This window comes from Hirundo rustica, chromosome 5 (genome assembly GCF_015227805.2).
Source record: "Hirundo rustica isolate bHirRus1 chromosome 5, bHirRus1.pri.v3, whole genome shotgun sequence".
Lineage (NCBI taxonomy): Eukaryota > Metazoa > Chordata > Aves > Passeriformes > Hirundinidae > Hirundo > Hirundo rustica.
The window spans coordinates 47880791-47905463 of record NC_053454.1 but is presented as its reverse complement, the minus strand read 5'-3'; the positions used below and the strand labels follow the sequence as shown (position 1 = coordinate 47905463).

The 24673-nt window shown below is 42.7% G+C and overlaps 1 protein-coding gene across 2 annotated transcripts in view; it reads right to left on the bottom strand.

Moving 5' to 3' along the window:
- The window catches only part of GALNT7 (polypeptide N-acetylgalactosaminyltransferase 7), a 70833-nt gene extending 47295 nt beyond the window's left edge, over positions 1-23538 (bottom strand). The window contains exon 1 of one of the 2 annotated variants that reach the window (XM_040065623.2): positions 23405-23538. In XM_040065623.2, coding sequence (XP_039921557.1) covers positions 23405-23530 — 126 coding nt within the window. In that variant the 5' untranslated portion in view covers positions 23531-23538. The remainder of the gene's footprint in view (positions 1-23404) is intronic. The other variant, XM_040065621.2, reaches the window with a different exon arrangement.
- Between the last annotated feature and the right edge of the window lie 1135 nt (positions 23539-24673).

The following is a 24673-nucleotide window of genomic DNA, read 5'->3' as shown; positions in this document are numbered from 1 at the left end:
GAGATCCATTTCACTCAAAGCCCCCACTTATGTCCAAGAACTTTGCAGAATTAACCACAAGCAGTTATAGACTCATAGGATGGTTTGGGTTGAAAGAGGACCTTGAAGACTACATAGCTCTAACCCCCCTGCCTGGGGCAGGGGCACTTTCCACTAGACAAGGTTGCTTGGAACTACATCCAACCTGGCCTTGAATACCTCCAGGGATGGGGTGTTCACAACCTCCCTGGACAACCTGTTCCAGTGTCCCACCACCTTCACAGGAAAGATTTTTTTTCCTAGTATCTGAACTAAACCTACTCTCTTTGTACCTCTCAAATGTACCTCTCCTTGTGGCTATGGGGAATACCACGCAGTCTGGATAGTAATTAATGAGATCTAAAATAGAAAGTCTCAGGTAAATACCTAAATAAACTGATATCAAAGAAATGTCTCCTTGATTTTGTAACTTAGGGCTAGTTTTGAAGCAAGCAAAATAGTCTCTTACTAAGATTACAATCACTTCCAAGTAACAGAATTATTAAACTGAATCATAAATGAAGCTGCTGCATTACCTAAGGGGATGTATTTTAGTCTCCCCCATCTTCTAGAAATGAAAACATGTTGGCACTAGTAACCTGTGCAATAAAAAGAACACAAAACTGTATCTGCAGCTGCTTGCTACAGAATAACAGAAAGTTGTTAGCAGACCCTTGATAAGACAGAAGTATGATACAAAGCCTCATAAATCCTCTCCTTACAGACAGCACACTAAAGATGACAGAAGAACTTTAAACACAGAATAGCAAGATTTTATTACAAGTTTATTCCAACTAGACCAATCAACTTTTTCAGCAGAAGAAAGCTGAAGTAATCACAGAAACACAGAATGGCTTAGGTAGGAAGGAACTGCAAAGATCTCTCAGTTCCAATCCCCTTGCCATAGGCACCTTCTACTAGACCGAGTTGCTCAAAGCCCCATCCAACCTAGCCCTGATCAAGAAGGACAGAACATAAAGAAGCATAAAAGCAAGTCTCTCCCTACATACTGCATCTTTTCAGGTGTGTTTTTGCTCCTTGCTAATTAAATGGCTTTCTTTGTTGCATGGAAGTGCAATTTGTCTGGTCCCCAAGGAACCAGAGACCACAAGAGACTGTACTGCCTGCACTGATCCTGGCTCTCTTCCCGACACAAACTGAGGAAAGACAAATACTGTACATCACACAAGGTAAGTCAGTTTAGGTTAACTACTTAAGACTGATCTAATAAACCAGCAGCTCACCCAGTGACTGTAGAACAGTCTGCCGCCAACAGCTTTTCAAACATCTATAACCTTTCTTCTTTCTCTGCACATAAATACATTTCTACATACTGCAGTCTACATTGTCATTAGCATCTATTTAGCATGGTATTTCAACCACAATTTTCTGTAGAGTTCCATCCACATTAACTCATTCTTAAACAGAGACTGCAGTGACTCAGAGCTCCGAGCCAACAAAAAAGCACCTGCTTGTTATATTTACCCTCAAACACACCATATGGGTTACTATACCATAGATGAGACTCCACACAAATTAAGAAAAACCAAACTAATTTGTATGCCAGTTGACTAATTTAATTCTAAATCCTAGCCATTTGACATTTTATTGTATTTTAGTTGTTCAGAATGCTGTTATGATAACAGCCAAGGCCCATGAAGAGGCCAAAGAGAAGGAGAGCACCAAGCCCTGGGGTACAGTTCTTGTACTGCAGCACCAGGGAGAAAATCTGTTCCAGGTAAGCAAAGCCCATCAGATTCTGACCCATCTTTCCAAGATAAAGTCTAATCTAGTTTCTTGTTTAGCCTTGAGAGCAGAGACACTAAGGACCCAATCAATTTCAGTTTTCCTCCTCTTCCTGAAGCCACTATCCACATCAAGATTTAGGAGATGTCAAGTTGCATCTATGCACCAAAAGGCCAGCACTTATTGCTTAGAAAGCTAAACCTTTTTTTTCACTTAAAAAAAAACCCACAAAAAACCGTAATGAAAACAATAATTTTTCAACTTCTCAACCCGGAGAGTGCCTTGCTGCAGAAGAGGACCAGCAAGGTGACTTGCCCCTCAAGCTGATCTGTCAGCTGCTTTAGCTGTCACAGGAGGGGTAAAGCAGCAGATGGACAAAGCATTTCAAAAAAACAAGTGCATGAGACTGGCTGCTAGGGACACAGTCAACACCAGCACAATGTTTAAGCAGATGAAGGCGATGGGAAATCTCCAAATACTCAGAATTCTGGAGGCTCTAATCAGTATTATCATTGCTCATTTCTGTAAACATTTACTGCTATGTACTTAGCTCAAATGCCACCTTCTGTTTTCCTTTTAATTTCTCTCAAATTTCCAGTTTTGTTTACAATGTTTTGATGAAGATTATGTCATTACTTACCCTACTTGAGAAGGGCAGAAAGTGAAGGCAAGAATTTTTTCCAGATCTTTCTTCCAGGCAAAAGATAAATACCAGGAAATCTCTTCTGAAAAATGGACTGTAAAAATGATGGCACAAAATGCAGGATGTTTTTATCCTGTTTCCCTCCTCCAAGTGATTAGGAGTACCACATTTGCACAGGGCTATGTGGCTTGGAGCAATACAATCAGATTTTGAAAACAATTGTTTAATCAAAAGCATACTTGAGCTATAGCAAATTGCTTCACAATACCTTGAATAACTAACACCTTTCTGGCCTATGATGCAAGAAAAAAAAAGGGAAACACACCATAATTAGACAACTGCCCACAACTTTTCTTTTTTTAGAGGGTTTTCATGAATGGAAACTGGAACTGGAAAAACTATGAGTATTAAGAACAAAATGGACAATTGCATGAGACATCATCTCTATGCTGAGCTGACTGTAAGATGTAAAAGGGCCTACAAATGTCAGGTCTTCATGACTCGTGGAATGTTTCTTACCCTCTTCCTTAAAAAAACACACTGACTTTTTTTACTGTCTTTGCACTGGAAGGAGAGGCTAGCAGAAGAGGCTATTTTTTAGTAATGTAGATATGCGACTTTAATGATTAGTAAAAATTAAGAGGAAAAATAGCCCGAATACCTGAAAATAGTGTTGTATTGATGTCTTAGCAGTGTAGTGTATGTTGCTCCATCTAGTCTAACTCTTTCTACAGTATTATTCTACTGCTGCCACATGTATACATTGTCAAGTGCTTGGCAAACAATTCCAGTAGTTTTTGCAATCAAATAAAAGAGAAAGAGAGAAAGCAGACACGAGACTGAAATAGTTTGCTGCAATATTGCCACAATCAAGAACACTAACACCTCTATCACTTGGACATTTTCTCTGGTAATTTCTCATTTCACTCCTGCACTCTGTGATCTTCAGCTGCACCACCTTTGTCTTCCGTGTCCACAGCCAATATTACAATTACGCTCAGTGCTTTGCTACAGTTGCTAAGAACTTCATTCCACAGCCCTTAATAGTTCAGCAATAACAAACATCTCCTTCCCATGCCCAAACCCTCTTTCATCCTTTTTTCCTGGGAAGCTGTGCCCTCCAAGGTGAAAAGAGTTAAAACACAGCATCACTCAAGAGCTTCAATATAAGATTTGTTCTCATCACCACACTTCAACATGAAATTAAGCTTGTGACCTTTCTAGTTGAGTCATTGTTCCTTCCACGTTCTGTTTCACTCTAGGAATATCTTTCATTTTATGCATATGTTTCAATGAGATCTTAAAAATAGAACTCATGTTTATTCATGTGGACATAAGGAATTTTTAAGAACTTCTAAGATGTCCTCTGTCCAGCTTAAGTTTTTTTCCAAAAATGAAAAAATATTCTCCTTTTCCTGTGTAGCACTATTATACAGTGGACCAGGAAGGAGCAAGGCTTTTAATTTTACCAAGACCAAGCCCATTTGAGGAATGTGCTCTATAAATTGAAGAAAGAAATAGATAAAACTGTTTCTTTTGGACTGAAACTATCAAAATGTAAGTAATTCAGTTTTAGACGGTAGAGATAAGCAGATAAGCAAGCTGTGCTGGTTTTGGCTGGGGTAGAATTCATTTTCTTCTCAGTGGCTGGCATAGGACTGTGTTTTGGATTTGTGCTGAACGCAGGGCTGATAATAGGGAGAGATGTTTTAGTTATTGCTGAGCAGGGAGGGGTTGCACAGAGCTGAGGCCTTTTCTGCTTTTCAAAATGCCACGTTGGGCAGGAAGCAGGGGATAAATGGGAGGTTGGGAGGAGACACAGCCAGGACAGGTGACCCCAAGTGACCAAAGGGATATTCCAGACTATATGGCATCATGCTCAGTACAGAAAGCAGATGGAAGAAGGAGGAAGGGGAGGAACATCTGGAGTGATGTTGTCTTCCCAACTCATTTTTACGCGTGATGGGGCCCTGCTCTCCTGGAGACGGCTGAACACCTTCCTGTCCATGGGAAACAGTGAATTCATTCCTTTTTGCTTTGCTTGTGTGCAGCTTTTGCTTTCTGTATTAAACTGTCTTTATCTCAGCCCCTGAGTTTTCTCACTGTTACTGATCTGATTCTCTCCCTGATCCCACTGGTGGGGGAGTGGGCAAACGGCTGCATGGGGCGTGGCTGCTGCCTGGGCTTAAACCAAAACACAAGCATTCACTCTGAATTAAAAGAGTTACAATATGTAATCTATAAATTTACTATAGATAAAATCCAACTTCTATTTTCTTTTTTTTTTTCTTTAAAGAAAAAGCCTCAGAAAGAGACAAAAACTATCATCAATCATCATGTTCTAAGTGGCTGGGGCCAGCTTTTCTGGCTCTCCAGGCACCAGCTATGAACAATGCACTGGTTCAAGCCCACAGCGGAACTTCATTCTTGTCTCTCAATCATCTGGGACAGATGGATATTTAAAAATCATGCATTTCTTTTATATAATTCAGCAAGTAAATGACATTTGCAATACAATAAATCCATCACTAATGGACGTGCTTGATCAAGGGGTGCAGTTTTCTGTGCGATATCTTGTCTGCCTCAACTTTTAAAGAAAGATATGTCAATCTCATTTTATATTTCTTGCTATTAAGGAGCAAACCGCATGATTAGATTTTCGTTTATCTTGAAATATTGTCACCATTCTCAAGCTTTACCACAGTCTATTTCTGTCTTTTTTTTCAAATTGCTTTTTAGAATTTGATCAACCCTACCATTTTGAAAGCTTCTTCAATGAAACAGCCAGCTAAAGCCAAAAACTGCATTGTACACAAATTATACGTACAGTCTAAAACCCGTTTTTGCAAGTTTTATCTGAACTCTCAAAGATTTCAAAAATTCAGAGTATTTATGTAATCACTTTGTGGACTGCTTGACTAGACAAGAGAAAGGCAAGAACTTGTGGTCAATTGTGTTCTCTGTGATTTGATCTCATCTTTCCTTGGCCCTTCATTCCTGGTCTTTCCTATATAGGAGAATGTGTGTGGTATTTGCCAATAAATTAGTTATGGTCTACTGAACCACTGAGGTAAGATAAGTCCTTATCTGCACCAAATACTTTAAAAAACCCTGAAAAATCAACACAGTACATGCATTTGAAGCACAAAAAGGAAAGAAAAAATTTTCAGCAACACTAAACTAATAAAAAACAACTTATTGAACAGATAAATCAATCTTGGTAAATAGACTACTCTTTCTGTGACACATACAGCTAGTGACATTGTTTGTTTTGGCCTGAGGTAAACATGACGAATATAAAAATCTATCTTATGGCTTTGCTTTAGAATATACATAATGTGTTAGCACAGTCGGGGTATCTTCATCTTTTTAGATAACCAGCAAGAACACTATGATATAATCCACAAAGTTCCTTAAATGGGCTCCATTAAACCAGCCACTGCGCCTTCAGCTTTGCACATTTCTCTGCACTTGCCATGCAGGATCTTTTATTTGGAGCATGGAAGCCACTGTGGGCACCTTGAGACCACAGGGCCAATCAGACATGCTGCACCTGAACTTCAAGTGACGGACTACCCTGACATTTACTTTGTTAGTGCAGATGATCCAGGGTAGTGCCACAATATAAACTTGAAACTGTATGAGACTAATGATCAAAACATTACTCTCCAAGTCAATGCCGGGAACTGACATCCCAACTGGCTTCTGTTAACATGGCACCAAGGATTAACTTCTGCCCCTGAACATCTTTTGAGGGACCTCCTTACATCTGGCAGTTCCTGAAGAGATCCTTAACATGACATCTGTGTTTCCAGCTCAGGCACACTATGGTTGGCATTTCTGACCGCACATCCGGGGAAGATGCAAGTGAACAGCATTCTCCCATCTGCACTGACTCCTTAGCAATGGGACTGTAGCATTCCACTGTTCAAATTAATGGGCATACAACACACACAAAGAAAGACGCATGAGGCTCCTTCTTGCTCTGAAAAAATGGGTCACTTTTCTCAGCACTCTGCCTCTGTCTGCAGGATACTCTCACCATCCAGCCAGCATACCAACAGGCATTTCTCTGAAGCAACACAGTCTTTTCAACAAATGTTCACTTCTTGTTAACACTTTTGTTATGAAAGCTGAAGTTCTGGCAATTCAGACTCTCCATGTAAATACTGAGAATGGAACATTGGCTAAAAATTGATCTCAAAATGACAGTGAGCCTTTCCTTAGGGCATAATCGTCCCAGTAATGCTGTTCCCATCTGCAGTGACTTCCCCAAGCCCTAGGCATGTGCACTACTTGTGGGTTTCAAATGGGGCTGCCAATAACTGCATTTATGAAAACTGTGCCCTTCACTTACTGCATCTAACATAGAAGAGACATTACAAAGTCTACTTATGATCTATCCAGTTCTTTAAATGGGTGTCTAAATTGGAACACAGTTCACTGAATCAAGACCTTTACGTGCTAGCCTTGCACTTTAACTTCTAACAAAGACAATTCTGTTAAAGCCTGTCAAAAAACTCAATACAGAACCCCTCTGCAGTCCCTGGGAAAGAGAGTCTGTTGTCTCTAACGCAGCAAAACCAGGCCTGCAGCAGGAAAACAGAGAGTCAGCAAGGCAGTTCATACTTTAGTCTGACTGGGAGTGAGACAGTGCCTCCCAGGAGGACGAACTGCAAAAGAAGAAAATTGCCAGTATTTCAACCTCCAATATGAAAGAGGAGCTACATACATCAGGCATCAAATACCATAAAAGGATGAACTGGTAAATGCACCAGGACAGGAGAGTAAACAGTATAGAACTGTTTACTGCACATCGAAACAGAATCAGCAAAAGAAACCAAAATCCACACACACAAACACACAAATCTACCGTGTTTTGCTACTGTTCAATAAGCTACAAAACTCTTACATTGCAAATGGTAAGGAAAAGCAATATAGAAGAGCTTCTTTTGTAAGAGACCCTACATTCCCACAGCTGTCAACCAATATTATTGCTGTCAATAATCAGTCACCTGTCATATGCAAGTTATCCAAATCAACATTTTCTCAATACATTACTTTATCATCCAATATAGACTTGGACAAATATTGTAAATTAAGATAGAAAAAAATCAGATTGATCAGATAGCACTAAACACTTCCAGTAAATGATAAATAAAGCAAAACAAACAAACAACGCAAAAATTCCACCAAAACCTGGAACTTCTCAAATTTCAATTAACTTCAATTAAAAAAATAACAACTTGAAAATAAGCTACAAGGCAGCTTTCCATTTTTAGTAATTTCAACAGAGCATGAACAGCATGCCTCTATGCATTAGCTGTTGCTTCAGACATAGGTTTTTACCTGGAAATAGGATTTTTTCCTTTTGTTTAGTATAACACTTCCAGTTCTATAATTTCTGACAGTATGGCAACTGCATATTTGTAAAGGATGTCAGATTTATATAAGATGTGGCAAAGGGAAAAAAAACAACCCAAAAATCACTTGCTCCTTCTTCCTACAGAGTGAAGAAGCTCAAAGCTAACTTTCCCATGCAGTTTAAAAAGCAAAGTTTGGAAGGCTTCTGAATGTCAACACTGCTGCATTACAGGGATGTTTATCTTCCCATCACTGCAGATATACAGCGAAACCTGAAGGGAATGTTTTCCATCTCTGCTGCAATGAGAACTGTGGAACAGCAGAAATATGAATTACAAGATGTACCTAGTTCTTGCCGAAGATTTATGAAAACTGTATTTTTTAGCTGCTGCAGATGAGCTGCCTTTGAATTTTTGTTTTTGTTAATTTGTTTTGGATTTAAACCGCTGTCTAGTAGGTGCTGGATATTTCAGGCTGATGTTAAGGAGTGGGATGGCTACATTTTTGCAGTCAGTTTACTTCTGCACCATACATTTTTGTCCTGTCTGCATGCCAATGCGAGCACCTTTACACCCACATGCTGAGCTGGATCAAGGACTCCCCAGAGACAGCCGCATGAGCAAGCCAAATGAATCTGGCATCCATAAGCAGGGTAAACACCAGCGCCGAGCTAGTTCAAAACAGGAGTGGGGCAGGGGGAAAGCTGCTGGAAGCGAGACGTAGCTGAAAAACAGAGCACCTGGAGTAGCAAAGCACGGAGAACACCGCTGCCTCTGCAGCCGTCTGCAGCCATTAGCTCTGTGCGCACAGGACACAGCGGGCTCGAGGGCTGCCCACCCTGAGAGCCCCCTCTGCACCTCCGAGGGACACCAGGGAGAACAAGTACGTGCAGAACGGCGGAGAGCAGTGCCTGACTTGAGAGCGTTGGCTTCTTTTGTACCTTCAGAACGAGACCACACAACTCAACTGCAACACTACACTGAGTCCAGAGGAGGGCCAGAGAGAGGGCTGGGACATCTCTCCTATGAAGGCAAGCTGAGACACTTGGGGGTGTTCAGCCTGGAAAAGAGAAGGCCCTGGGATGGCCTTACAGCAGCCTTCCAGTACCTACAGGAGACAGGCAGAGGGACTTCCTACCAGGACAAGCGGGAATGACTTCAGACTGAGGGAGGGTCAGTTTAAATTAGATATAGGCAATTAATTCTTTACTGCAAGGCTGGTGAGGCACTGGAAGAGGCTGCCCAGAGAAGCTGTGGATGCTCCATCCCTGGAAGAGTTGAAGGCTGGGCTGGAACAAAACAAACACCAACAAATCTACCCCACCAAGTTCTTCTCTTTAAACAGTTCTTCTCTTTTGGAGGAAACCTGCTTTCTCTGCTGAGAAAGCAGAGGCACAAAAACCACCACACTTATGCCCCTAATGCATTTAGGGTCAGATACTCATGGTGAAATAAGAGCATCAGGAAGAAATAAAAAAAACAGACTTGGCCAGTTGTGTGGTTTACTGAGCCATCTCATGCAGAACCTGTATCAGAAATTATCCAAGTGGAAATAATCCAACGAGGAGAAACCCACAACAGTAAAACAGATTATTTTGAGTGGTCTGGGTGAGGGGCGCTGTTCATCTTCCCCATGAGCCCATGACTGCTTCCCCAGGGATTCCTGGTATTAATGATAATGCAGAAACACCGTTATACTCTAGACAACAAAGTAGGTTCCTGTTCAATATTCTTAGTGATATGAATGCCTCTTTCTTCTTTCGAACCAAATCTAAAAACAAAGGATTATTGTCTTTCTCACTACAGAACTAAGGAGAGAGCTGCATGTTCTGATATTTGTAGAGGACAGGGAAGATGTGCATAACCAGCGGTTGCCCTCCACTAGGAGAGGGCACTTCTTGCATTTCAGGAAAGCCCTGAGTGTCAATAGAGTTTTCATTAAAATATATATAGAACTGGTGACTTTCCACAGCATGATGATTTGAACACGTATTGCTAGGCATCCAAAGCTATCCTTTCCTTAGAAACTGCACCCAAATGTCAGGCAGAACTCCCTTCCATGTACTTTCTCACTCTTGTATCCAATCTTTTATGCCACTACTAGATAAGAAAGGATATTAGGGAATGTGCCAGACTAGTACTGGCATGTCTTCAGTCTGCAGACAAAATAAGTTAAGAAACCAAAACTTCAAAAGCAAACATATTAAGGTAAAGAAACATCATGGAGCTTACACACACTGGGATAAAATCAGCACCAGTTGTAAAACATTTGAGTTGCCAAAACTGGTCTTTTTCAGGTAGTTTAAAGTTTCTTTGAGTGCTATAGACTGTACAATATAAAATCAGTTAAGGAACATTAAGGCTTGACAGAATTAATAAATGCATGCAGGGCAGAAAATGGACTTCCTACAGGAAAGTTGTTGGGGTTTGGTGTTAGGCTATGAATAGATCTACTAAATATACACTGCTGAAAAGTTTCCACATGTAAAGCCAAAGTGACTTACAGAATATCAGAAATCTTAACTTCCTCATCATTAATACTCAGCTTTAAAATAAATGCCCTTATATTTTAGTAAGTGTATAAAAAATATGATGCTCTGCAATAAAGAAATCTCAGCTTGGAGAGTAAAACAAGGAAAAAAACCCAAACAATCATTTCTGACATGCAAAAGCATTCTCATCAATGAACATTTTAAGACATCAGAGTCGAGATTATTTTGTTAAGCTAATAAAATATATTTTTAAAGCATCAACCTAAAAATTATAATGAATTCTGCCTGCAACATTATGCCTTTGGTAACATTAAGCAGTACATTATGGTTGCTAGATAAACCAAATCATAGTTAAAAGTTCAGTCTGTTTCTTAGAAATTAACAGCACTGAAGCCATTCCTGAAAAATTGTGATTGCTGGGATTAGATTGCAAACAGTATTTTGACAAGTCAACAGTACAGAATAAATTCTTGTAAATATCATACAAGATAAAACCTGTTCAAAAACCTGTTCAATCTGCCTCTTCTTTGCAGCAATGCTAACTGGCAAAGTCTATCAGTAAAAACTTTGGTGCTTAATGTTTAAGGCTGTGAAGTCTTTAATCACAGACTTGAATTGTAGAGTCTAAAATGAAAACTTATTTTTAGCATAAAACCTTTAGCATGTTATATCCTGTGAAAAACCCATTGGAAGATATATTACCCAAACTATTATAAAGTCAAGAGGAGAACCCTGATCATTTATCTTTCTTCCTTACTTCCAGATATCCATGTCACTTAACACCTTACTGCAATGCAAGAAAATTCTTAAGCTGTTGAACAGGGGGTCTTGAGAATAAGCCTAATTAACTCCCCAAATTCCCACCAAGAATGAATGACAAAAAACCCAAAATGAGCAGGAAGAAAAGAGATAGAGTAAATGAGGTATTCATCCTTCAGCTGAGTATGAGATTGGAATAAGAAATAACCAACATATAAGCAAGATCAACGCATCTCACTACACTAACACGGACTTGTGCTGTCTGCAGTCAATCAGTGATCACCATCAAGGCTCCTTCTAAGGATCCAACCACACCTTTGTCACCTGATGCAAACATGCAGAATTATTTTTTGAAGTTTATTTTAAAGAAGAAAACCACGTCATTGTTTCCAGTAAATATAAATATTAAGAAATGAGAATTAGTGTCTCACACATCTCATTGTAAGTCGAGCAGCCTCTCTGTTCTTGGCTTAAGAGCAGAATCATAACTGGGTGCCTCTGACTACCTGCAGTCCCTGTGTGCATTTCACAAGCACACGCAAGTCAACTTCGATTCAGAAATTATGCACCCCTGGGAAATATTATCTAAACAAATGCCTCCCAAAGAGGCACAAGGCATCTCTCAACCACAAGATCAGGCATATGAGAATCAGAGAAAAGGGGACATAGGACAGATGAAGTGCTCAAGGACAACAGATTTCAAAGAATTCTAATTATTTTTAAAGTAGGCCAACCCCCAGGACATATACATTTCATCCAGGAAAATTAATCCAGCCTGCTCCCTGCCATCCTCTTTTCCCAAGGCCCCTCAGGCATACACAAAGATTAAAAGCTACATGAACTATCCTGGCAGTTTGCTCCCTTTTATCACAACAGCTTGACAACTCCCCTGTCATCACCAGTCTTGGTAGAAGATAATAATGGGAGCTAAACTTGTTAACTCCCTGAGAGGTGACTGATGTGCCTACTCATGCAAAAGGTAAGCCTGCTCTCTAAGACAGAAACTCTGCGTCTTGCAGTGATTTCTCCCCCACTGTTTTTCTGCACAAAATAATGGCAAAGACTTTGACACTGGACACCTACTCACTGCTCTGTCAATGAGCACTCAAGGGTTTCATCATCCACTGCCAAAGTTGGGCCAGAGTAACCATTCACCCCAAGTTTGACATCAAAATCTTGTCCCAGACTTGATTCCAGCGTCATGCTGCTATAGCTGCTCTCCTTGAGGATGGTTTTCAGATGACATTATGCCTGGACCCGCTCAAAATGCTTCACAGCCTCATTGTCAGTTGAACATTTCTTGGCCTTTCTTAGTCCAAACCTTCCCGAGTGTTGTCAGGAACAGCTTCTTTCCTGCAGTAGCAACTGCCAGGCTCACTGTCTGGGTTATCTACTGGCTTAGGCTCATTGTTTACATAAATGAAAAAAGAAGCAAGTATTTAAGTAAACACAATGAGGGACAGAAGATTCACCAAGATCACACATATGCATCCAAGGAACTAATTCACAGTCTTACTTCAGAAACCCAGAGCTGGAATACCTCTACAGAGACCACATCACTAACTTAGTGAATCTCATGCTGTAGGAGTACCTTACTTACATTGACTGAAATATCAGAATTTGGAGCTGAAGATCTCCAAAAAGCTGTCCAAAAGGAAGCAGGAGATTCTTAGCACTCACTAACAAGAGCTGAGGCACAGGAAACCCATGCAGCATCCTTCTGTATTTGAGGGCTCATGACTAAGAACTCTGTGATTAGAAGTGGGGGATACATTTTCTATGGCTAGAATCTCATACTCCATCAAAAGAAGTGAACAGCAAAACCCTACCTACTGCACCTTTCTATCTCTGCTGTTTACTGAGATACTGTTTTCATGCCATCACCCTTGAAGAGGTTGGCTCTGTACAGGCGGAACATACTTCACAGAGGGGAGGGAAATAAGGGTGGAAAACATGGAAGAGGTGAGAAAAAACCTAACATATTTCACAGCTGCGGTTTAAAGCTTCTCATAGACTTTGAAATGTTAGAATAACACTGTGGGAGATGGAATAGCAGAGCCAGAGCAGGGGAAGCAGTCCAATAAAAGAAATATATTACAAGCCTTGAAGAGCTGACTTCAAGGCCTCATTTAACTGAGAGTGTAGCAAAACTTGTTTCAAGACTAAAGCGTGTAGAGAACAATTAGTTTTCTCTAAAGAACCCATTATCTTAATACTGTCTTTCTAGATCCCCCTTCCTCAATAGGAAAAAAGGGAACTCTTATAAAGAGGTAGCCTGATTACTTTTTTAAGGTTTTGCCTCAAAACGTTATTACAGATGAGACATTTTCTACAGCAAATTTAAAATGGTAAATACTTCCTCTGCCATAGCTAGAATTCTTCTTAAAGAACTCAAAAGAAAGACAATGCCTCAAAATCTCAAAACCATAAAGGCAGGAGCTAAAAAAAAAAAAATGGAATACTATGCTTTGACCCTTTGTTCATTTATTAATGCTTAAAAAGAAAATGTTTTACTGCAGGTTAAAATCAAAGCAAATTTTGATTCTCAAACCGTGGCAAAAATGTTTGAACATGAAAATGACTATATATCTGATTTCATTAAAAATAGTGTATTTTTTTTTTTCTAAAACAGAGTGTTTAAAATAATACCTTTCAGCCTTATTAAAAAGATAACTCAAGACAGAACAGTTCTTGCTGAGGCATTTTCATTGCCAATTTCTTAAAAGACAACAAAAATAAGTATGAAACTTTGTGGGCTGAGCACCATCTGCTCATGCTGTAATTTCATTAACATTTTATTTTGAGACTGTCACCTGTAAAGCCAGTTTTCCACATGTAAACAGCATGTAAAATGATACACTGTTTTTACCTTTTACCTGCCTTCATTTCTCTCCTGCTGCTCAGAGGTTCACACATCAGTGCTGACTGCTGCTATTTGCAACTGAACATTCCACAAGGAAATCAAAGGAAAATACACTGTAGCCTAGGAAAGCAAGAGCAAAACTAAAAAATGTTACTGCATTCAAGGATTAGAATGAGAGATTCAAGAAGACACAGTAAGAGAAACTTAGAAGAAGTACAGGCCACCACAGAGCAGCAAGCAATTAGTTTATTATAATAAAGAGAAAAAATAAAAGAGCCATTTGTTCTCTTGCAAAGAGGCATGTTTATGCAGGGACAAGCATGCTTAATTCCTGATTAATACAATTCTTTTTAAAGCATCATCTCTTAATTTAAAAAGTAGCCATTTTTGTTTCAGTAATAATGTCTGTATGCAGCCTGGTAAGAAAAGTATTTTATTCCCACATGGGAAATCCATGGGTTTTCAGAAAATAGGAATTTTGTGCTATAAAATGCGCCTGCAAGGAAAGCACCAACCTATTTCAAAAACAGCTCACACTGTTTTGGGTTTTTTCAAATTTCAGACCTGTGAAATCAAATGATATTCTAAAGACTAAGCAAACATTTTGAAATTATTTGATCCCAAGCAAGGGGAACACAGTAAGGATGCTTATTTGAAAAACCAAGGTGGAATACAAGTATCAGCCATCTCCTCCATATCTTTGTACAGCTATTAACAGCAAAATACTCTTTTTACACAAAAGCACATATCTTCCCCACAAGTTCCTTCAAAGAGGAGGAGGAATTTATTTATAATTTATCAATTAAATTGATAAATCCTAATCTGCCATAAAGCACAATCTTAAACCGTTTAAGCTTAAAAAACCCCACTGAGTTTACATTTTTCTTCTACAACCCGTATTAAGCGAAAAGCCAGAAATCCCCCAAATCTAAGCCTAAACAGTAGCACAGGTTGTGAGAACCTGCGTGCTGCTGGCTGCTTACAACTCCCCTTCTCCCTTCTGTTGGGGACATCTAGTAATGGGCAGGGACCTCACTCATTAAACTGCGTCTAACCCAACGTACTGTGAGGCAGAGGTGGACTGCTGAAGACAGATTCTAGCAAAAACATTAAAGAAAACTGATGAAGGAGGTGACCTTTTGACCACCATGAGCTCAACTGGAATTGAAGCTGACCAGAACTGGGGGGGGGGGACAATGAAATAATCTCTTTAAAATACATTGTCAAAAGGCAGTGCAGAAATGACATCAGCCTGTTACAAGGATGAAGATGGTCACCTCACAGTCAGGGACACTGACAGGGTGAAGTTGTTTAATGCTTTCTTTGCCTGTCTTCAACACCGATGATAGACTATCCTGGCTGTGAAAATGGTAAACTTCCAGGTGACGCTGAAGTTCTAAGGAATCTGCTGCTCCAGCTGGATCCATATAAATTTATGGGACCTGATGGGATTCATCCAAGACCTGGCTATGTCGTGACAAGGCCTCTCTAGGTGATTTTTGAAAGGTCTTGGGAATCTATAGATATCCCAGTGGACTGGAAGTTGCTTAACGATGTTCCAACTTTCAAAAAGGGCAAGAAGGAGGACCCTAGAAACTACAGGCCTGTCAGTCTTATCTCAGTGACTGGTAAAGTCGTGGAGATTATTCTGGGAGGTATTGAAAAACGCCTGTAAGACAACACAGTCATTGGTCACAGCCAGCACGACTTCATCAGCAGAAGCCCTGCTTGCCAAATCCCATTTCCTTTCACGAGAAGGTAACCCAAGTAGCTGATCAAGGGAAGCCAGTCAATGTAGTCTTTTAGGATTTCACTAAAGCTTTTGATACCATCTCCCAGTATCCATCTGGACAAAACATCCATCAGAGAGCTGGAAAAGCACCTGGGTGGGGCAAACCTGGATGTATGTACAGCCTCTGGCTGCGCCCCCCCAGTGTCCGGTCACCCGATCCCTGGGCTGTTATACACAGGACTGAAGTCCACAGCCTCCTGCCTGGGGTACCTCTGCCACCCAGAGCTCAACCTGCAGCTCCAACTGCAGCAGCACAGAGCTCCCTGCACGATGTGCATTCCATAACACTGTCCTGGGGAGCAGCAGGCACACCAAGGGCAAGGGAGAGGACTGTCCCGCTCTGCTCCGGCCTCACCTGGAAAACTGCATCCAGTCTGGGGCACCGAAACACGAGAAGGCATGAAGCTACTAGAGAGATTCAAGAGGAGGGCAGTGAAGATGGTGAAGGGCCTTGAGGGGAAGCCATATGAGGAGCAGCTGAGGTCACTTGGTCTGTTCAGCCTGGAGCAGAGGAGGCTGAGGGGAGACCTCACTGCAGTCCTCAGCTTCCTTGTGAGGGGAAGAGGAGGTGCAGGCGCTGATCTCTCCTCTGTGGAGACAAGTGGGAATGGACCCAAGGGAATGGCCTGGAGCTGTGTCAGGGAAGTGTTAGGTTGGATATCAGGAAAATGTTCTGCACCCAGATGGTGGTTGGGAACTGGAACGGGCTCCCCAGAGGAATGCTCACACCAAGCTTGACAATTCAGGAAGAGTTTGGACAACACTCTAAGGCACATGCTGTCACTCTCAGGGAGGGCTGGGAGTTGGACTCAATCTTCCTTGTGTGTCCCTTCCAACTCAGAATACTCTGTGATTCTGTGTCGCTAATTTTAAACTAATCATCCAGAACAGACATTTGTTTACAGAGTAAATCTAGTAATTAAATGTACCTGTTGCCAGACTTAAAGTCTTCTCAGATTATATGGCCTAGTTACTGTAAAAAGCATCTTCCCTGCCCCCCACAAGGTAGAAGTCAAACCTATTAATGTAACAGCTTATCCTGCCCTATTTCCACTTGGCAGTCTCCCGTAATGCTGATTTAATATCTGACAAAAATAGGACAAAGGCACTGTCATTTTTGATTAGAGAACGTCAGCTCAATACTAGCAATTTTAACTCTGCTGAGCTTGGGTTAGGGAAGGTGAATGCTGCTTGGCCATGTGGAGAAAAGTCTATGTAACAGCTTCTAGATAATGCCATCCTCCTGATGACCCAATGAGTCTTTTGCAATAATGAAATTTACTAGCATCAGAACTTTTACTGCTTCAGCTTAGCCATCCATATTCTTCAGCTTTAAAACTACGAGTTAACTATTATCTAGAATTTCATTTAAAGAAGGAATTTATAACACGCTATTTTCAATGCCCCACTATTTGGCCCCTAAGCAGCACAAATTACCACTTGTTTTTTTCCCCAAAAAACACAAATTACAGCCTACCCCGTCCATGGTGTTGATCCCAATTTCTGTGGTGTTACTCACAGTTTATTCATTAGGTATTGCAAGAGATTAATAGTTTTACCTGTGTGATCCCCAAAACAGACATAACTGCCACATTTTTCTTGCATTATCTTACCTAAGTGTGCAGTCACCTTTCATCCTATGCTGAGGATCCTGCCAAACGTTCCCTGGATACTCTAGATCCCTCTTCTCCTGCAATGGGATTCTTGAAAAGCAAATGCCAGTCTTAGCTTAAGATCTTTGATTTTTCAGCTGTTCTGTTCTTTTACATTATTCACAAATGGTAACATTTGGAGCTAAAACAGGACAAAAGGAATCTTGTCACAGACATAAAAACGGTGAAAAATGGCCCTTTGAAGTGGAGTCGACAAACACATAATTAACAGTCCTGAGATAATGAGTTCTTTACCTAATTTAATATGAGGGTTTTTGAATGATAAGAGAGTTCAAGAAATTTTTAATATAATTTATATACGTACACTAAATTGTACATACCACATGGGCTTTCTTTTTTCCCCATTTCTTCACATTATTTGCTCTGTGGTCATTGATTCTGCAACAAAACTGGAAGCACTTGTCAAATTACTTCCCTTTTAAAGGAATAGGGATTGAGGTTTTTATAGTCTCCCAAGGGTGATAGATTTTTACAAGATTTTACAAAGCAAATTTAGATAAAAACACATATTAAAAAATATTATCACTTAATATCTCGGAACTTTTTTGCCTATTATTGTTGCTAGCAACACAAAAGATTACTCTAAGAAGCGATGATTACTTTCTACAACAGCACTGCTTTGGCTATAGCACGTTCATTACCTCGCTGCACACAGTCTACAGACTAAACTTGTCGAGCACAGGAAGTTCACCAAGGTGTTAATTTCTGGTGAACATCACGCAAGAAGCAGTGACTTATTACAGCTCTGATTGCAGAGGGCAGTGGGGTTATGTCTAGCCCTGCACCTGTATAGAGCTTTTCAAACCCAGGCGATGAATGATTGCGTTCAGCTTTCAGAACTGATGCAGTGTCCTTTGTGGCGGTGTTACTCAATTACAGAGAGGCAAACCAGTTTAAAAAGTGACCAATGTATAGATAACTATACAAAGCAATTGGAGAGAGATTATTTCCTCATTTAATCACTTACGTACCACCACGCACCACATTTTTACCAAGGTCAGAAAATTTGAATCCCTTCACTACTGAACACTGCTGTCCCTTTTAGATCACATTTTTTATCTTATTTCAATTCCTGCCTTTCTTCCAGTAATGATATCAACTGCAAATTCCTGTGTCTCAGTTTCTGTTCTGAGCACACTTACTCCTTAAGGGAAAGTGAACAATTTCCTCTGGGATTTCCACACAAAGAATCTAATTTAAACCACAATAACACTTCAAGTTCAGTCTGCAACTTGTCATTAAGATCACAGTGATAATCAAGCCAAGGTATACAGGATATTAGCAGTTCTTTAAGTGGGGGAAAACAGGTGTTACCAGAAAGCTCAGAAAATGTCCATTCAGATTTTTTTTTTTTTCCCCAAAGCTTCTGCCTCCACATCATAAATTCTCCACCTTCAATTTGCCATGTGGGAATTGTAATGTTTAAACTTGGCAGTTGGTGAAGGCCCACAGCCCCAGCTGCAAGATCATCATCTGGTTTCCTGAACCAGAGGGATGTGCTAGAATTGCCACCTGACCAGGGCACTTAGCAAAGCCTCCTGTCTCTGTCCAAGGGCAACCACTCTTCCCTCACTCTGGCATGGCTCTGTGACACCTGGCAGCAAGGATAGTTAGCTGTCTCGGCAGGGAGGTGGGAGTACAAATGTCTAAGGGCGGGAGACTGACTTCACAAGTTCCTCAAAGCACATGTGGTACCCAAAACAGGCACACTTTCAGGGGTGGTAGGAGGAAGGGGACAGTTGCTGTCCAACTACTCATGTACACTTTGAAAAAACCCTTGCAACACAGTCCAGAAAGTCTGAAAACTATTGATAAACAAATATCTAAACCTAAACAAAATGCCAGTAAAATCATATCACTTACAGACACAGAAAATTAAATGCCTTCAATATATGACAAGTCCATTGGTGGCTCAGGTGTAGCAGCTGTGGAAATGCTGAATTGACTGTAATGCTTCAAATCTGAAACACCAGGCTCCCAGATCATAAGACCAAGCAGCCTGTGCCAAATTTTCAGGAAGTTCTCCTCATTACACCTGTGAATAGGACTGACTACAGAATTTATTTTGTGGGTTTAGTAATCTCATCATTACATTTCTGCCTTGTGCAAGGTCAGGCACACACTTCCAGTAAATCTTTCACTACCTTACTAATCTCCCTCTGGACCCTAGGAACACATTGGGCACACCTCCTTACTGTCCTTCACACAGACAAATGACTAGGGTCATTTGTAATTGGTCAGATTTGGAGAGTTAAAGTTGACCTGCAGTACATTTACTCCTTTAAATAAGCTTACAACTTTTCAGTAATGAATCTTTCTTTACTGTTTCAGCCCATTGGTTCTGCCTGCTGTACTACCTACTCCCTGACAACAGCAGCTTTAAGGCTGTACCTCTGAGGCTGATTATCAGCAACGCATCTCACCGGAGAACAACAAATACTGCAGCTGGGATCCCTACAGCAATCTTGTTACGATGAATGGCCACGGTGGTGTGATTGGCACATGGTGTGACTCCTGAGGTGTCCTGTGCAGGGCCAGGAGCTGGGATTGATGATCCTGATGGGTCCCTTTGAACTCAGCGTATTCTGTGGTTCTACGATTCTCAATCATTTCCTGCTGGCTCCAGAACTGTGACCCCTTGATCCAGAAGACCAGGAGGTCTTCTGGAAAGCATCCAAAGACACAACAGAAAGCACCCAAAAGACACAGCATAGGAATCGAATGAATGATTCTACCTAATTTTTTCTCATAGCCATAAACAGAGTCCCTGCCTAAATATTTGGTAGCCTTGCAATCCTTACAATCAGATAGTAGGTATCCTTACTTTCAGAAAAGCAGACACACACTTAAAACTCTGAGAACAGACCTTAATATATTCTCATTGTTTCGATTTGATTTAGATTGGAAACTGAAAGTTCTGAAGGATCAGAGTTAGTTTATTATCTTTAGATATTTCTGATAATGCAAATGAATATTTATTCACTCCAAATCCCACAAGCACTTTTTTGTCAAATGGATTCTTGGAGGAAGTTCCAAGTGAGGTTACCGAGAGAAAAGTTCTGTCCTCCCAACTTCTGCATATGCGTCAATGAGAGTCTTCTATTGGAAAGAAAGGCGTTATCTCCGGCTATCTGTATTACTGTTACTACCACTCTGTTCTCATTTCCTTCCTAAACAGCCACTTCTCCACTTTCATTTTTGTTTTGAAAACTCTGTACATTAATCATTTTTACTTTCCAAAAGACCTCTGAAATCTTTTAAATCAGTAAAAAAAACCCCAAAAAACAAAAACCCCACAAAATTTGAAAGGATATTTTTTAATGGTACGTATTTATAACACTAAAAGATCTTCTGGATTACCAATTGTCTGCTGCTGTGAGCAGGAAAACATTGAACGTTATAAACATAAAAAAGAACAACACAGCGAATCTTTTCATCTTTGCATCTTTAATGCTTTGGTGTTATTAAAAAGTGCCCAGGGTTACAAGGTATAGAGGAAAAGGGTACGGCCTGAAGTTAGCTCAAAAAGCTAAATTCTATTTTAAGCTGGTACTGTCTGACAAGAAATTTCATATTTGTTATTTAGAGCTTCTAGGGCAAGAAAAGGGAGGAGGGTGTTGTACGGGAAGAAGATTTATCTGTCATCTTTAGCTTAACAAACTTTTGGGCAACTGACAGCAGAGTAAACACATACATTTCTACGACTGAACAAAGAGCACACCACTGCATTTCTGAGAAGCAGTTAAGATTAAACTCCTACTTCCCTTATGCCGAAGCTGTACCAAGGCACAAGCTGTTCCCAGGTGCTGCAGGGAGCACACTCCAAGATACAAGCTCAGCTCAGGGGGTCAGCTCTGCCTCTTCCTAACAAAGCAGGGCACGCAGGTCCTAACCTCTGTACATACTCCTGGGCTCTGACAGCTTCCCAGTGATATGCCAGAGCACAGCTAGTAGGAAACACAGTCATTATTGTTTACCCCATATCCCTTACCTGAGCAGCTTCTGAAGCAGAAAGCACTCCAAATCAAAACATGAATTTAGTAATAACAATAATGTTTCTCAGAAAATGATCAAACAGCGAGTGTTACTCTCATATATATCACAATGGCAAGTAAACAGCTGATCTAGCTAATGAATCAGATATTCTGTTTAGATTTCATCTTTGACAGTGTTTACTTAATATAACTGTATTTGTTCTCAACAAAGACTGAATTATTTCCTGAGATGGCTGTCATGGATATTTCCTCCTCAGGTCAAGGCCAGGTAACCAAGACAGAATGCTGCTTTATCAGGGGCAGGACTGTAAAAACTCTCGCAATTCCTTTACTGGTACACAAACCAGCTAAAAAAGAATTCTGAATTAGACCTCACATATGAATGGAAGTGGATACAAGGGTTCAGCAAAAGCCTCCGAGCAAAAAGCCTTTACGCTCACACAAAGGATGGCATGATGCATTACAGCACCTGAGGAAGCTGATACAGCACACACACACACACCAGGGCTACAATACTTCAGTGGTCACCCCAGAATAAGCATCTGAAGATGATCACTGCCCTACACAGCAATGCAACCACAATTTTTTCCCCCTGAGATTGTCACTTTGAATATCTGTTCACAGTCCTTTCCTGAGCAGGAAAAGTACTTTGACCAGTTTCGATGCAAAATGTCTCCTGCCTGACATTTTCTTCAGAGGTATACAAATAAATTCCTGAAGATTTTTCCACACACAGAAAATTGCACGTTGTGTCTAGGAGAACAGATTACAGAAACTTCACCACTTAATAAACTGCTTATCTTCAAAAAAACCGCTATGGCCTATTATCTCAGCAGTAACTGCCAAGATACAGCAAACTGTAACAGCTTCAGAAGACAGAGCATCTGCTGAAGGAGTCCAAAGTCATTTCCAGTTTTCAAAAACAAGAGTTCTGTCAACTCACTCGCCTTACACAATTATCCAAAGCAGCCCACTAGAGAGGTCCAAGACCATTAGTGAACGCATAATAAAAGATCCCTTTTTAAGATAATCACTGGAAAATTTTATGACTTTACCACGATTATTTTAATCTCGGCTAATCTTAGTTCAAGCAGATCTGCTTAAGTCCAGTTATGTTCCTGAGCTCTAAAACATCTGGTGAAAACAGAAGAATTACTTTGACTCCTTCTAAGACCCCGGTGTCAAAGGGTCAGATTATTTTCACCTGACTAATACAAGGCCATGGCAAGACTCGCGCCGCAGATTTGTTCGCCTGACCTCCCGAAGCATTTCTGGAAGTTAGCTGGAGTGCTGCCCACCTCGCGTATCACCTGTGCTCCCACCATTTCGGCATGGGAGACCTGCACCACCAGCCGGGTAATTTCAGCGCCTTTTGACTTTCCGTGCACTGCTCTTAGATTACCTGACCCGCTGCTTCTCCTTGGCCAAACCTGCCCTTTGGTTAGTAAAGCGTCGGGAAGCCGACCCGCGGCGGCTAGGTGAGTTGGGGAGGGAACACCTGCACCCTTTGTTGAAGCTCCGGGGGACCTTTACAGGACACTCACGCAGGGGACACCGCCGCGGCTATTCGGGGATGGAAAACCCCCAAAGGGAAGACGATCCCACGCGTTCGGGGTGCCCACGGCGCCGGCGGGGGGGAGGTCCCGGGGAGGGAAGGGCCCCTGCGGGACTCTGCCCGCAGCGCCGCGCCGGTGGCGGACACCGGCGGCGCGCTCCCGGGGGGCGGCGGGGCTGCGGCGGCCCCGAGCCGGCCGGGGCGGCGCGGACCGGACCTCGGCCGGGCTCGGCCGCCCGGGCCCCCTCGGAGCACGGCGACCCCCGGCCCCGCCGCTGGCGGCCCCGGGACGAGCCGCCGCCCGGGCAGGGACGCCGGCTCCGGGGGCCGGATGGGGCCGGCGCCGCCGCTCCGCGCTCCCCTCTCGGGCCTGCAAGGCTCCGCAGGCCGCAGCCCGGGCAGCCGCCCCCCGCCCGCCCGCCCGCTGCCGGTCACATCCCGGGCGGCGGCCCCGCCACCCGCTCCGCCGCGCCCGCCCCGGAGCCCGGCGCTGCCGCGCACTCACCCGCGTCCGTCCCGGGAGATCCGACTCCTCGGCGCGGGGCGACAGCGAAGACCAGAGCAGCAGCAGCCCCAAGAAGCTGCCCGCCAGCAGCACGGCGCGCAGCAGGAAGCCCAGCTTCAGCCGCATCCTCCCGCCCGCCCTCTGGCTCCCGCCGCCGCGCACGCAGCGCCCGGCCCCGCGCACCGGCCGCCTTCCGCCCCCCGCGGCACCGCACGGCACGGCCCCGCCGCCGCTCCCCCGCCTCCCCCGGCCGCCGCTGCTCTCCGGCAGCCGCCCGCCTGCGGAGGCTGTCCTCTCGCAGCCGCCGCACGTACAAACTTTCTTTTTTTTTTTTTTTCCCCTCTCCCTCCCCCGCGCCGCCCCGGTAGGCTGCGGGCTGCGCGCTCGCCTCCCCGCCGGGCGCAGCGGCCGGGGTGATGCGGAGCAGGAAGTGGCCGCCGCGGGAGCCGCGGTTCCACGTGGCCGCCCGCACCGGGGCGGGAGCGCCTCGCCCCGGGCCGCCGCTGGCTCCTGCCCCCGCCCCGGCACGGCGCCGGGCGTGCGCTCCCGTGCACCTGCTCCCGCCCGCACCGCGGCTGCGGCCAGCCCAGCCCGCGGCGCTCCCGGAAAGGGGGGAGCGGTAGGACACCGCGAGCGGGCTTTGGGATTTCCCGGTTAGGTGGGCAGCGCTGCTTAGGCACCGATTTGTGAAAATTAAGGTGCAAACGTTTAACTTCAGGTGTTGTCGTATCGGCGTGGGTTAACGCCAGGCCCATTAATTCTTGCGTGCAGCCTGGGCAGAGTAGAACTGTAAGGGCAACAGATTTTCCTTGGGGATAGCAGATTAAGTACAAGATTACAGAGATGCTATCAGCCCCGCAGCTTGTGTGTTATTTTGTTACTAATTTTCTGCACTAAAAGTTAGGCATCCTATTTCCTCCTTCGTAGGAATGTCACACGTGCACACACACACACACACACACACACACACACACACACACACACACACACAGAGAGAAACCTGATCATGTAAGCTCTCCAAAAACCAGAGTGATGCAAAACCAGTACTTCTAATGTAATACTACTTTTGCCTTTTCTGTATATTCAGTGCTATCCCCTTGCTGTGATGGCTTTCTGGTCTATTTCTTATGTGCACTGGGAGGGTATCAGATCCATGGATTTTGAACATTAACTTTGTATGATAAGGACTGCAGAAATGAAACAGGATATTACACGTTGAACAGGATAACTTAGAAGGAAAAAAACGCCCACATCTAGGTGACCTTTGTA